This window comes from Sminthopsis crassicaudata, chromosome 4 (assembly GCF_048593235.1).
Source record: "Sminthopsis crassicaudata isolate SCR6 chromosome 4, ASM4859323v1, whole genome shotgun sequence".
NCBI lineage: Eukaryota > Metazoa > Chordata > Mammalia > Dasyuromorphia > Dasyuridae > Sminthopsis > Sminthopsis crassicaudata.
The window spans coordinates 206071489-206087373 of NC_133620.1; the positions used below are offsets into that span (position 1 = coordinate 206071489).

The 15885-nt window shown below is 32.7% G+C and overlaps 1 protein-coding gene across 3 annotated transcripts in view; it reads left to right on the plus strand.

Moving 5' to 3' along the window:
- Positions 1-15885, plus strand: part of ASCC3 (activating signal cointegrator 1 complex subunit 3) — a 325569-nt gene that overhangs the window by 57974 nt on the left and 251710 nt on the right. For all 3 annotated transcript variants that reach the window (XM_074310218.1, XM_074310220.1, XM_074310219.1), the window contains exons 9-10: positions 6754-6954; positions 7415-7555. In XM_074310218.1, coding sequence (XP_074166319.1) covers positions 6754-6954; positions 7415-7555 — 342 coding nt within the window. The remainder of the gene's footprint in view (positions 1-6753; positions 6955-7414; positions 7556-15885) is intronic.

Below are 15885 nucleotides of genomic sequence, written 5' to 3' on the forward strand. Positions count from 1 at the left end.
CAAAATATATTTATAGTTTTCAGCATTCACCCTTGCAAAACCTTGAGTTCCAAATTTTTTCTCCCTCCCTTCCCCTTCCTCTTCCCCTTCCCCTCTGCCTTAAAACAACAAGTAATCCAATATATGTCAAACATGGTCAATTCCTCTCTATATATATTTCCACATTTATCAGATAGTATTTCACTAAGGTTTTTTCCCAATACAACATACTTGAGTGTTAATTAAATAATTAGAATATGATTGCCTTTTTTTTTTTTTTTTTTTTTTTTTTTTTTTTTTTAAGTGGCTAAAAATATCCATGCCTTTTCTGTCCATGTTTGGGCATATACCCTAAGGAAACTAGTAGTAAAAAACAGATTTCTGTAGGGTAGGGGCTAAGGTTTTATTTGGAACTGTGAACTTATGGCAAGGAAAAATTATTATAGGTGAGCATCTTTGCAACTTAACTAGAAAGCATAAAGCACTGAAAGGTTAAGTGAATTGTTTTGTGGCCATACTATCAGAATTTTCACAAAAGATAGCAATTTAATTCAGGTCTTCCTGTCTTTGCAGATAGTTCTCTATCCTTTATGCTAATAATTAGCACTATGTTGTAATAGCAGAGAACTTAAAAAGATATCCATTGATTGGGGAATGGTTAAACATGATGTGGTATAAAACATAATGGAAGTAGCTATGCTATAAGAAAATCATAAATGTGATGAATACAGAGAAATATGGAAAGGCTTATATAGACTAACAGGTTGAAGTAGAAAGAAACAATCAGTATAAAAAGTAGAAATGGACAAAAAACACCAATAAAACAATTGAAACTAGTTATTGTGACATTAGACTGTCCAAAATTGTCCCCAAAGAAGAGATAAAGACAACGAACTCTTTACTCCTTGTTGGGAATGAGAATTGTGGGAAAGGAGGGAGGCTAATAGGGGGAGTTGGGAGGATATAGTGTGGAAGAATGAGTCAGAATATCAATATGGAACACTATATATAGTGTTGGATTTGCTTGATATATTGTTTAATTTTACTGAATTGTTTTAAATCCCTCTCTCCCCCTTTTAATTTATAATAAGTGATGGTTCTCTGGGAAGAGCAGAAGATAAAGGTATATTGATAAATATATACAATGTAAAAACAAAAAATCAATTAAAAACCAAATAAAAAGACAAGCATATACTTTTAAAAATGTCCAATTTAGATTAAAAAAAAAAAAAAAACAATATCGAAGTCTTACAACCCAATGTGTTAACTGATTTCTTTTCCTAGTATAATTGTTCTGTCTCTGACACATGTTGACTTCAGTATGTGACCTTCCTTCTTAGTGTTCTACACAATTTTTTAAAGACTATAAATTGTTTCAAAATATACTAACCTCTACGGCTAGAGGGAACCTGCTCATCTGGGAGTTCATCTTCTTAAATTACAGATCTTCTCTCTTTCCCTGTCTGTGATTGGCATATGGTAGATGTATTTGTCCTTTTTTTTTTTTTTTTTTTTTTTTTTTAGTTATTAGATAAATTGATATATATAAGTGAAAAATTGGTATTTTAAGCTAGTTAACAATTACATGATTATAATATAAAATCATAAAGTTTCTATATAGAGTTCTCAGTGGCAACAGATTATCATTTGAGAACAAAATCTTTTATTTTATTAATAGTAATTCTTTGTCTGTCTGAGTTAAACCACATCAGAATTGAAGTACTTAAATTCTCATGGGAATACTTGCAAACAACTAACCATGAAAGGGCACCAGCTGCAAAAAAACACCTGCTAAGTTACAGTGGGAATTCTGACATCTGCCTGTAGTTAGAAATAATCTTAATGAAATGTCATCCTTAAAATCTGTCAACAGGTCCCCTTCTACAGCAACTCTTGGCCTACATTGATCAGAGAAATATCCTCTCATCAGAATAAAAAAAGCTTGTGACAAAGGATATTTGAACTGTCTCAGAGCCATAATTTGATAAATTCTGATGGTTAGAAGCTTGAATATTATAGTTGTCCTTATTTTCTCTGTGCTTATAAAAATAGTATTTATATTTTCACAAAATAAAGTAGGATCTTATATTTTAGTTTTCCAGGCTTCTTTCTGCTTTAGCAGACATATAGACATACATACACACATGGGAAAGTAGCATTTTTTTTTTTTAATTTTAACTTTTAACAGAAAATATCAGTTTTAGAAATAGTATAAAGCTAATGGTTTCACAGATTATTTCTGTGTATTTATGAATCAAATAATTCTAGCCTACATCTTTTGTCAATTTCTTATTCAATAAGCATTTATTAAATAAATATGTGCAAACCACTGTTAGGTACTAGAGATAGCAAACTTAAAATGAAAGTGGTACTGTCTTAAAAGAGCTTGATTTCTATTGGGGACACAACATGTAAGAAAACATAATAAAAGGAAAAAGCTGTAATGCTTGCTGAAGTGAAGAAAGGCTTCATGGTGGAGGTACTTTCTCAACTGGACTTTGAGGGAAGTTGAGAATTCTAAGAGATGAAGAGATACAGAGAATTCTGAGCTTGAGAGTACAGCCTTTATACTAGAATATGTGAAGAGGTTGTTTTAGATAAGTGTCTAAGTTTGGATTTGAACACAGATCCTTCTTACTCCAGGGCCAGTCATAATCACAGTGCCATTTAGCTATCCTAAGTTAATAGCTTACCCATTTTAGAATTTCTTTTTTTTTTTTCCCCCAATATCACAACCCTAGGCAACAGCTCAACTTTTTTTTTTTTTTTTTCAATAACATTATCCCTTGTTTTCATTTTTCCAAATTTTCCCCTCCCTCCCTCTACTCCCTCCCCTAGATGACAGGCAATCCCATACATTTTACATGTGTTACAGTATAACCTAGATACAATATATGTGTGTAAATCCAATTTTCTTGTTGCATGTTAAGTATTAGATTCCGAAGGTATAAGTAATCTGGGTAGATAGACAGTAGTGCTAACAATTTACATTCACTTCCCAGTGTTCCTTCTCTGGGTGTAGTTGTTTCTGTCCATCATTGATCAATTGGAAGTGAGTTGGATCTTCTTTATGTTGAAGATATCCACTTCCATCAGAATACATCTTCATACAACATTGAAGTGTACAGCGATCTTCTGGTTCTATTAATTTCATTCAGTATCAGTTTATGTAAGTCTTTCCAAACCTCTCTGAATTTATCCTGCTGGTCATTTCTTACAGAGCTATAATATTCCATAACCTTCATATACCATAATTTACCCAAACATTCTCCAATTGATGGACATCCATTCATCTTCCAGTTTCTAGCCACTACAAAAAGGGCTGCCACAAACATTTTGGCACATACAGGTCCTTTTCCCCTCTTTAGTATTTCTTTGGGATATAAGTCCAATAGCAGCAATGCTGGGTCAAAGGGTATGCACAGTTTGATAACTTTTGGGGCATAGTTCCAAATTGCTCTCCAGAATGGCCGGATTCTTTCACAGCCCCTCCAACATTCATCATTATTTGTTCCTGTCATCTTAGCCAATCTGACAGGTGTGTAGTGGTATCTTAGAGTTGTCTTAATTTGCATTTCTCTGATCAGTAGTGATTTGGAATACTTTTTCATATGAGTGGATATAATTTCAATTTCATCATCTCGAGAATTGTCTGTTCATATCCTTTGACCATTTATCAATTGGAGAATGGTTTGATTTCTTATAAATTAGGATCAGTTCTCTATATATTTTGGAAATGAGACCTTTATCAGAACCTTTAACTGTAAAAATATTTTTCCCAATTTGTTACTTCCCTTCTAATTTTGTTTGCATTAGTATTGTTTGTACAGAAACTTTTTAGTTTGATGTAATCAAAATCTTCTATTTTGTGATCGATAATGATCTCTAGTTCTCCTCTGGTCATAAATTCCTTCCTCCTCCACAGGTCTGAGAGGTAGACTATTCTCTGTTCCTCTAATCTATTTATTATCTCATTCTTTATGCCTAAGTCATGGACCCATTTTGATCTTATCTTGGTATATGGTATTAAGTGTGGATCCATATCTCATTTCTGCCACACTAATTTCCAGTTTTCCCAACAGTTATTTTCAAATAATGAATTGTTATCCCTAATGTTGGAATCTTTGGGTTTGTCAAAGATTAGATTGCTATAGATGTACCCTTTTTTGTCCTTTTTACCTAATCTGTTCCACTGATCGACAAGTCTATTTCTTAGCCAGTACCAAATGGTTTTGGTGACTGTTGCTTTATAATATAGTTCTAGATCAGGTACACCTAGACCATCTTCTCTATGGGAAGCCCATTACCATTTTGTAATAGTCTGGCCATTATAAACAAAATACATTTGCACCCCTGAGAGAGAATCACTTTTTCTATGTGGTCTTTGTCATAACTTAGATTTTAAATCCTCAGAGCAGAAGCTAAACTTTAGTCTTTGTGTAATATATTTATCTGTCCTTCTGTCTATTTCTGCTTGCATAGGATGCTCAACCCATATTATTATTTTCATGATTGTACTCTATGAATATATAAGTATATGATTTATGTATGCTTATAAAATTGATAGTTTATTGTCAAAATTAAGACATTGTTTGAATAGTACATAAAAGAGTAAAATAATCTTATTTGCTTTTCACATAGTTGTTGAATATATATTTGTTAAATGAACCAATGAAATAGATATCCTCCCAGTAAAAAGGGGGAGAGGATTAAAGGAGATGGCTCCCTGTATGGAATCTTTTTCTTCTATTAGCAATTTATATTCTTCAAGAATAACTTACGGATGCTGATGAGGAAGCATGTTAGCATTGGCTTGAACTGGAGATTTGTAGGAAGGCTTGCATGTAGGCAAGGTAAGGCAGAACCTTACGTATTAGAGCCTAGAATACTTCCAGGGGACGAATACAGTTTTCCAGTGGGAAGGATATAGGAATAAAGGCTAGAATGGAGGTAATATGATCTAAAGGGGGAATGATTTCTTCTTGTCAAAACAAAATTAAGAGGCAAAAACATGGAATTATCTCTTGATATAGTTAGGATTCTAGAAAAATAGTCATGGAGTTTTCATGCTTTTAGAGGCATCATGGTACCTTTCATTTTACTTTACTTGCATGAGCAAGGGCATGGGGAGGTAAAAATTTGCAAGACTCTCTGAAGGTTAAAAAGAAAGACTAAGGCCAACTTTTTAATTAGTCTCTTATAATTAGGATAAAATATTGCTGAGTAGGATGGGAAATGAGTTGATAGCTGAGAAAAGCTGTCCAGACTTATTTTTAACACCAAACTGATCTAAAGTTTTAGAGATATTTAATAAATTCAGCACATAACTTCATTACATTCATGAGAACCAGAAAATTTTCACATAGGAATGCCCTGTAATTACCCATGATTATCACAGTTATGGATTAATGAGAAAAGTATCAATTTAAGGTGTGAAAATTGTTTTTTTTTAATTATCATCTTTCAGTTTGTTTCTTAATATTGTATATATTCAGCTGTTTGACTCATAATTTAAAAAAAATAAAATACCAGCCAAAACAAAAGAAAGGAAAGTATCATTATCTACAAAGAGACATATGGTATAATTCAAAGACCATCTAGCTTTGACCCCTATTAATTATGTGACTTTGACTGTCATTTTACCATTCTAGACTTCAGTTTCTTCATCCATCATTGATGATAGAATACTTACACAAGATAGTTCCATTACTTGTTATAACAAAAGAGACTTCAAATTATTAAAAATTGTTTATTATTTATAATTCAGATAAGAGATAGTATGATATAATGAGTAGTATGCTGAGTTGGATTCTACTCTGTTCATATTATACTGTAGCAAAATGTGAAAACAGGTCTAGTAACATATTCCTTATCAATCCTTATGCCATGCCTTTTCTGTCCTTATCTTTTTTTTTGCACAATTTATAAGTGGTCTTATGGAAAGTATACTTTTGAAAAAGTAATATCCAGTGTTAATATTATCATCTTCAACATTTTTTTTATCTATGATATTTTTAACATGAATTTGCTCTGTGAGTAATATGCTCACATGAATTATTGTGAATATTTTACTGTCTGACATCTTATTTTAGCGTGTTATGGACTTGGTTCCTTTAAAAAAAAGATTCTTTGAATTCTAATTTTTAAAAATTTTCTTCAAAATCCCAATTTCAAAATTTTTTATTTCATTTACTATAATCACATAAAGGCAGTTCATCAATATATTTTAAATATGAAAAAGTTGCAAATAATTTTGCTAGCTGTCTAGACTTCCTCAACTACTTCAACTTAAATATAAAACATGTGCTGATAGATTTGTGTATTCTGTACTTGATTGCTTTTCTTCTAAAAAAAGAAAAGAAGAAACCATCTTAGAATAGCTTTAAGAACTTTTCATTTCAGCTTTAGCCCAATGATACTTTTATAAGAGATTATAAGAGGATCTGCATATTTCTTAAATTTCCAATTGCTTCAGTTTACTAGTAATGTATTTAGAATTTAGACAAGGATGTTAGTATCAAGATTATGCTATTGCAGAGTTTTCAAATTTAGTGAAAAGCAATTCACAAATCTTTTAACAGTATTTTATAGTTGCAAACAATTTTTCTGGCTTTCCAAAGTATACTACCTAAACCTACTGCTGATAGACTGAACAAGCAGTGATGTTGTTATTTTAACAAAAAGGAGTTTAATGTTTATGTTTAATTATTTAATGCTGTCCTTGAAATCAACATGTTGATTTTTTTTTTGGGGGGGGGGCATATCTTTATTCAGATTGGTCAACTGGCTTTTAAGGGAGTTAAAAGACTCAACCGGATCCAGTCAATAGTCTTTGAGACAGCTTACAACACAAATGAAAACATGCTGATTTGTGCACCCACTGGAGCTGGGAAGACTAACATTGCCATGCTTACAGTCTTGCATGAAATTCGACAACATGTTCAACAAGGTGTTATCAGAAAGGATGAGTTTAAGGTAGGAAATTAATGAACCTAAGAACAACTTTTGAAATTATAAGATAAAAACCATTATAAAGTTTTATATATTTTATGAAATCCAGAAGTTTTCAAGGATATTGTACTTGCTGAAGTCATAGAAACAATGCTGCTTGATTTACTTTATTAAGATTAAACCAGTCCCTATTTGTGTTCTGAAAAATCTTATTACCCATGTGAAAAGCTATGAAAATATATTTAGCTTTGAAGCAGAACCAATTTTCAAAGTGATGAGGCTGTATAAACAAAATCCATTGTCCTCTAAACAGCTGCACATTTATCCAACAAAGATAACTACTTTTCATATATCACTATTAAGATTTTTCACTTGAAGTGCCTAGAATCATATTTCACAATAAATTGTGATTGTATTGGTTGCTGTGAAACAAATGATGTTGTGGCTTTAGCTCATTTATCAAGCTTTTGTCCTTTTCATACAGATCGTGTATGTTGCACCAATGAAGGCTTTGGCAGCTGAAATGACAAATTACTTCAGCAAGCGTCTGGAACCATTGGGCATCACAGTGAAAGAGCTGACTGGTGACATGCAGTTGTCCAAAGGTGAAATCTTGCGAACTCAGGTATGTTAAATTAATATGAGTCTTTTAAAAAGAATGCTACTTTTTTATTGTACAAATGTGATGAAGAGAAAGGTCAGTACATAATGAAATGTATCAGATAAATCCTAAATATATTGGTGCTTTTAAGTTTTTAATTCTTCTAATTTCTAATAAATAAATTATAAAACTCTCTCACTGTTTCTTTTTTTCTCTATAGATTCTACCTTTTATTTTTGTTGTATCTTTAACATATTACTGAATTCCAAATGTATATGTCCAGGAAACAGTAATGTATAATGATCAGTTTTGCTTGTATTATTGTTTATTTTTTCTTATATTTTTTGAAATAGTTAAAAGAATAATCTGTTAGTATGAGACCAGTAGGAATCATCAGAAGAAGGAAATATATATAGTGCTTTGAAATAATCTTATCTTAGTTTCATGTAGGCTTAATTAATACAAGCATAACCAACCAAATAGTGAGAAATTTTCAAAAAAACTTACACTTTCATTAATTCAAAATAAAAAAGGCATTTATTAGAAGAAATTGAAGATAAGACCTTCCTTCAAAAAATTTAAAATTTTAACTCTAGATCATAGAAATACAAGTAGATAGCAACTAGGGGATAAATATGAGCCAATTTATAAGATATTGAATGTTGCAATTCTTGTATAAATACTAAGGAAACATAGAAGAAGTGATAAAAGGGTGTAAAAGTATCTCATTGTATTCCTATGGGGATTATGCTGAGACATTAGGTGATGATATAATCAAATATTTTTCAAAATTGGCCAGATGCAGACTAATTGTTAAAGAGGTTCAGTGTCATTTTGGTAAGAGACCTTCAGTGGAACACTGGACCAATCTCTGATTGGTTCTGTGATAGTTAACATTTTTAGCAGTGATCTTGATAGAGATATTGTTAGTATATTCATTAAATTTCCAGATGACATAAAATGGAAAAGGATACCTACCACTTTGGGATACAATTTAGAAGAATCTTGACAGTATAGAGGAGAAGTAGGGAAACTATGGCTTAGGGCCAAATCCTAACTGAAGGCTCTTTTTATAGACTACATTTTAAAATAAAATTCTTTTGTGTTTTAAAGTGTAAAAATCAGGATTTGGTCCTCAGGCCATTTTGCTAACTTTTAAGCTAAAAAATTGGCCTGATCATAAGATGAAGATGTATATAGAAAATCAACTTTGAAAGTGTAAAGTAGTGATCAGATAGCAATAGTCTGCAGTCTGGTCTGCAGGTCCCTAGAAATCACAAAAAAGGTCTCTCTGAGTCAAAACTCATAATACTTTAAAAATGTTATTTGCCTATCAAAATACTCTTCCATTTTCTCACTGTGTAGTAGTATGAAACCAGATTTTTTTTTTTCATATAATTTAACTAAAGTACCATTCTGAAACACATTGAATGGAGGGGGAAGTAGAACTGAGATATAGATTCAAGCTGGTACATTTTTTTCCTTCAGCTCCTTCACAACACCATAGGAAGTATGCCAGATCAGGAAAGCACCCCTTCCCTCAAAATAAATGTCCTAGGGAGTCATTTTTTTTTTTGCTCAGAGAAGTCTAGTAAGAGATGTTTGTGGACACTGGAGGGTAGAGAGAGCCCGAATAGTGGGGTGGCATAGCAATGACTGCTGGAAAGAATCATTCTAATACCAAGAGATGGTTAAGGGAACTGATAGGGCAGAAAATACTTGGGAAGAAAGAGGTCCTGAGAAATCCCTGTATCAACAGTGGGAGCAAGAATGGCAGCGTTGTTCCCCATATCTCAGTTTTGGGTCACAATTTCAGGGGAAAGGATTGGTTACGATGGAGCAACCATTGTAAGCAGCAAGGAATAGACCTTTCCTTAGATTTTACTACTCTGGAAGCACTAGAAATTTAACAGGCTAATTCAATATAATTATTAATTAAACTTAAACACAAAAGAACAGAAACTCATGGCAGACATTCTTCTATGACTTCCCCTCCTCACTCCTAGCACTAACATAAAGTCCAAAGTAGACAGAGAAAATGAGCAAATCAAAAAAGAACCCAGTCATTAAAGTTATTGTGGCAACAGGGAATCTCAGGACACAAATACAGAAAAAGGAAAATTTGAAGTTAGATATAAGCTGAACACGAATTCCTAAAAGAATTAAAGAAATATGTTTTTAAAAAGCTCACACACACAAAAATTAAAGTCAAATAAAATCAATAGAGGAAAAATTCAGAAAAGAAATGAGAACTTTGCAATTTTGTTGGTTTTTTGTTTTTTGTTTTTTGCCAAGAGACTTAACAGCTTGTAAAATGATTCACAATGTCACTGAAGAAAACAACTCTTTACAAATTAGAATTAGATAGAAACTAATGACTCCATGAAACATCAGAAAACAATAAAACAAATTCAAAAGACTGGGGGAGAAAGTAGAAGAAAATATGAAATATTTAATTTAAAAAAACTGACCTGGAAAAAAGATCAAGGAGAAATAATTTAAGAATCAGTAGTTTATCTAAAAACTCTTCCACCTCCCCTAAGCCTCACCCCCCCCCCCCCAAAAAAAAAAAAAAACAACAAAAAACAAGCCCAAACATATTTCAAGAAATCATAAAGGAATACTATCTAGAATCAGAGACCAAAATAGAAATTCAAAGAATCTACCAGTTAGTTCCTGAAACAAAGAGGATAAAAGGGTTGGGAGCTCAAAAAGTTTGAAAACTACTGGTCTAGGGGAACACAGTTAGCATGGTGAAGAGCCTAACATGATTGAAAGAACTAGGTATGTTTAGTATGGAGAAGAGAGGATTGTAAGGAACAAGTATTGCTATTTTCAAGTGTCAAATAGTTTTATGTAGAGGAAGTTTTTTTTATTTTGCACTATAGGACAGAACCTGGAATCTTTTTTTTTTTTTTTTTTTTTTTTTTTTTAATTTTTTTTTTATTATATATATATTTTTTTAAATAATATTATCCCTTGTATTCATTTTTCCAAATTACCCCTCCTCCCTCTATTCCCTCCCCCCGATGACAGGCAATCCCATACATTTTACATGTGTTACAATATAGTCTAGGTACAATACATGTGTGTGAATATCATTTTTTTGTTGCACAATAAACATTAGAATCCGAAGGTACATGCAACCTGGGCAGACAGATATTAGTGCTAACAATTTACATTCACTTCCCAGTGTTTCTTCTCTGGGTGTAGCTACCCCTGTCCATCATTGATCAACTGGAAGTGAGTTGGATCTTCTTTATGTTGAAGATTTCCACTTCCATCAGAATACATCCTCATACAGTATTGTTGTTGAAGTGTACAGTGATCTTCTGGTTCTGCTCATTTCACTCAGCATCAGTTGATTTAAGTCTCTCCAAGCCTCTCTGTATTCCTCCTGCTGGTCATTTCTTACAGAGCAATAATATTCCATAACCTTCATATACCACAATTTACCCAACCATTCTCCAACTGATGGACATCCATTCATCTTCCAGTTTCTAGCTACAACAAAAAGAGCTGCCACATTTTGGCACATATATGTCTCTTTCCGCTCTTTAGTATTTCTTTGGGATATAATCCCAGTAGTAGCGCTGCTGGGTCAAAGGGTATGCACAGTTTGATAACTTTTTGGACATAATTCCAGATTGCTCTCCAGAATGGCTGGATTCTTTCGCAATTCCACCAGCAATGTATTAGTGTCCCAATTTCCCCACATCCCCTCCAATATTTATCATTATTTGTTCCTGTCATCTTAGCCAATCTGACAGGTGTGTAGTGGTATCTCAGAGTGGTCTTAATTTGCATTTCTCTGATCAGTAGTGATTTGGAACACTCTTTCATGTGAGTGGATATAGTTTCAATTTCTTCCTCTGAGAATTGTCTGTTCATATCCTTTGACCATTTATCAATTGGAGAATGGTTCGGTTTCTTATAAATCAGGGTCAGTTCTCTATATATTTTGGAAATGAGACCTTTGTCAGAACCTTTGTTTTTAAAAATATTTTCCCAATTTGTTACTTCCCTTCTAATCTTGTTTGCATTAGTATTATTTGTACAGAAACTTTTTAGTTTGATGTAATCAAAATCTTCTATTTTGTGATCAATAATGATCTCTAGTTCTCCTCTGGTCATAAATTCCTTCCTCCTCCACAAGTCTGAGAGGTAGATTATCCTCTGTTCCTCTAATCTATTTATTATCTCCCTCTTTATGCCTAAATCATGGACCCATTTTGATCTTATCTTGGTATATGGTGTTAAGTGTGGATCCATATCTAATTTCTGCCATACTAATTTCCAGTTTTCCCAACAGTTTTTTCCGAATAATGAATTTTTATCCCTAATGTTGGAATCTTTGGGTTTGTCAAAGATTAGATTGCTATAGATGTACCCTTTTTTGTCCTTTGTATCTAATCTGTTCCACTGATCTACTGGTCTATTTCTTAGCCAATACCAAATGGTTTTGGTGACTGCTGCTATATAATATAGCTTTAGATCAGGTACACTTAGACCACCTTCCTCTGAGTTTTTTTTTCATTAGTTCCCTTGCAATTCTCGACCTTTTATTCTTCCATATGAATTTTGTTGTTATTTTTTCTAGGTCATTGAAATAGTTTCTTGGGAGTCTGATTGGTATAGCACTAAATAAATAGATTAGTTTGGGGAGTATTGTCATCTTTATTATATTCGCTCGACCTAACCAAGAGCACTGAATGTCTTTCCAATTATTTAAATCTGATTTTATTTTTGTGGCAAGTGTTTTGTAATTTTTCTCATATAATTCCTGACTTTTCTTTGGTAGATGGATTCCCAAATATTTTATATTCTCAACATTTGTTTGGAATGGAATTTCTCTTTGTATCTCTTGCTGTTGCATTTTGTTAGTGATATATAAAAATGCTGAGGATTTATGTGGATTTATTTTGTATCCTGCCACTTTGCTGAAATTTTGAATTATTTCTAGTAGCTTTTTAGCAGAGTCTTTGGGGTTCTCTAAGTATACCATCATGTCATCTGCAAAAAGTGATAGTTTAATTTCCTCATTTCCTACTCTAATTCCTTGAATCTCTTTCTCGGCTCTTATTGCCGAGGCTAGCGTTTCTAGTACTATATTGAATAGTAATGGTGATAGTGGGCAACCTTGTTTCACTCCTGATCTTACTGGGAAAGGTTGCAGTTTATTTCTATTGCATATTATGCTTACTGAAGGTCTTAAATATATGCTCCTGATTATTCTAAGGAATAGTCCATTTATTCCTATACTCTCAAGAGTTTTTAGTAGGAATGGATGTTGGATTTTGTCAAATGCTTTTTCTGCATCTATTGAGATGATCATATGGTTCTTATTAATTTGATTATTAATATGGTCAATTATATTAATAGTTTTCCTAATATTAAACCAGCCCTGCATTCCTGGAATAAATCCTACTTGATCATAGTGTATTATCTTGGAGATGATTTTCTGAAGTCTTTTTGCTAATATCTTATTTAAGATTTTAGCATCAATATTCATTAAGGAGATTGGTCTATAATTTTCTTTCTCAGTTTTCGATCTACCTGGTTTAGGTATCAGTACCATGTCTGTGTCATAAAAGGAGTTTGGTAGGACTCCTTCATCCCCTATTTTTTCAAATAATTTATATAACATTGGGGCTAATTGTTCTTTAAATGTTTGGTAGAATTCACATGTGAATCCATCTGGCCCTGGGGATTTTTTCCTGGGGAGTTGATTAATAGCTTGTTCTATTTCTTTTTCTGAAATGGGACTATTTAAGCAATTTATCTCCTCCTCTGTTAATCTAGGGAGCCTATATTTTTGGAGGAAGTCATCCATTTCACTTAAGTTATCAAATTTATTGGCATAAAGTTGGGCAAAGTAACTCCTTATTATTTCTCTAATTTCCTCTTCATTGATGGAAAGATCCCCCTTTTCATTTGTAAGACTATCAATTTGATTTTCCTCTTTCTTTTTTTTGATCACATTTACCAAAGGTTTATCTATTTTATTGGCTTTTTCATAAAACCAACTCTTGGTTTTATTAATTAATTCAATAGTTTTTTTACTTTCAATTTTATTGATTTCTCCTTTTAATTTTTGTATTTCAAGTTTAATTTTTGGTTGGGGGTCAGAACCTGGAATCTTAATAGAAGTTCATAAGAGGCAAATTTAAGTTTAACAATGAGAAGGTTTTTTACTTGGAATGGCTTGCCTAAAGTAGTAATAGATTCTTTGGAGGTACAGAAACAGACATTGTTAGGATTCTTATAAGGTACTAAGACAGTGGAATTGATAGAGACAATAATTATTTAATTTAGCATGGTTCAGTATGATTGATCTGATCCTACCAGGAGATGTTATGGGCCAGAATTTGAAACAAGGTACTAAGTGGAATTGAGGAGACAGTGGTTAAATCTAATTTAGCATTGATTTAATCCTACGACAAATAATGGTTTCCTAGTGATATAATGATTGATGTATACTCAATATACATCATATAAGCAAGAAGCTTTCAGGGCCAAGAAGACAAGCCTACTCTTGGAGGCAGAGACAGATTCATTCCATTTTCCACCTTTGTGCTGGCTGGATGCTGAAGTACAAACCTTTGGATTCAGAGACATTCGGAGGGAACTAGAGAGAAGCTGGCAGAGGCAAAGGACTAGCAGCAAGATCTGTAAGACCTCCAGAAAACTAGCCAAGCCCCAAGTGAAGGAGATAAGATTTTGCCAGAAACAATAAAGGATTTGGACTTTAACTCCTGGCTGCATTTGGGAATATTACTCTGAACTGAAACTAAGGCTGCCTCCAAAAGCCCCCAAGAAACCTGCTTCCAGAGAAGATTATATTCTAGAGAAGAATATTACATATTACAGTGAATTTTTCTTCCTCTATGGATTGAATTACACGGCTCCTGAGGCTTTTCCACATCTCAAATTCTGTGAAATATATATAGTTTAGTTTATAGAATGTCAGAACCAGTTAATTTTAGCTGCCTTTGGTGCCTAAATATTTTGTAATTCCCATGGTTACTCCAGTATTATTTTTCCTGAATATTATACTTTTTCACTAATTTTAAACTAAAATTTTATCTAAATAGCCTTTTTTGTTTGAGTTTTTTGAGTTTTAATTTTTATATTTGGTGAATTAAAATACAAACTTAAAGATTTAATGTATAACCTAGAAAAAATAACAAAATTTGTATAGAACAAAGGTCGTGAATTTCAAGGGAAGTAATAAAAAAAAAATCAAATGAAGGTGGCCTAGCTGTACCTGATATAGAACTATATTATAAAGCAGCAGTCACCAAAACCATTTGGTATTGGCTAAGAAATAGACTAGTTGATCAGTGGAATAGGTTAGGTTCACAGGGCAAGATAGTGAATAAAAATAGCAATCTTAGTATTTGACAAACCCAAAGATCCCAACTTCTGGGATAAGAATTCATTATTTGACAAAAACTGCTGGGAAAACTGGAAATTAGTATGGCAGAAACTAGGCATTTAACACCACATACTAAGATAAGATCAAATGATTTAGGCCTAAAGAACGAAATCATAAATAAATTAGAGGAACATAGGATAGTTTGCCTCTCAGACTTGTGGAGGAGGAAGGAATTTGTTTCCAAGGAGAACTAGAGATCATTACTGATCACAAAATAGAAAATTTTGATTACATCAAATTAAAAAGCTTTTGTACTAACAAAAATAATACAAACAAGAGTAGAAGGGAAGTAACAAATTGGGAAAACATTTTTACAGTTAAAGGTTCTGATAAAGGCCTCATCTCCAAAATATACAGAGAATTGACTCTAATTTATAAGAAACCAAGCCATTCTCCAATTGATAAATGGTCAAAGGATATGAACAGACAATTTTCAGATGATGAAATTGAAACTATTTCCACTCACATGAAAGTGTTCCAAATCACTATTGATCAGAGAAATGCAAATTAAGACAACTCTGAGATATCATTACACACCTGTCAGATTGGCTAAGATAACAGAAATAAATAATGACGAATGTTGGAGGGGATGTGGAAAAACTGGGACACTGATGCATTGTTGATGGAGTTGTGAAAGAATCCAACCATTCTAGAAAGCAATCTGGAATTATGCCCCAAAAGTTATCAAACTGTGCATACCCTTTGATCCAGCCATACTACTACTGGGCTTATACCCCAAGGAACTACTAAAGAAGGGAAAGGGACCTGTATGTGCCAAAATGTTTGTGGCAGCTCTTTTCATAGTGGCTAGAAACTGGAAGATGAATGGATGTCCATCAATTGGAGAATGGTTGGGTAAATTATGGTATATGAATATTATGGAATCTTATTGTTCTGTAAGAAATAACCAACAGGA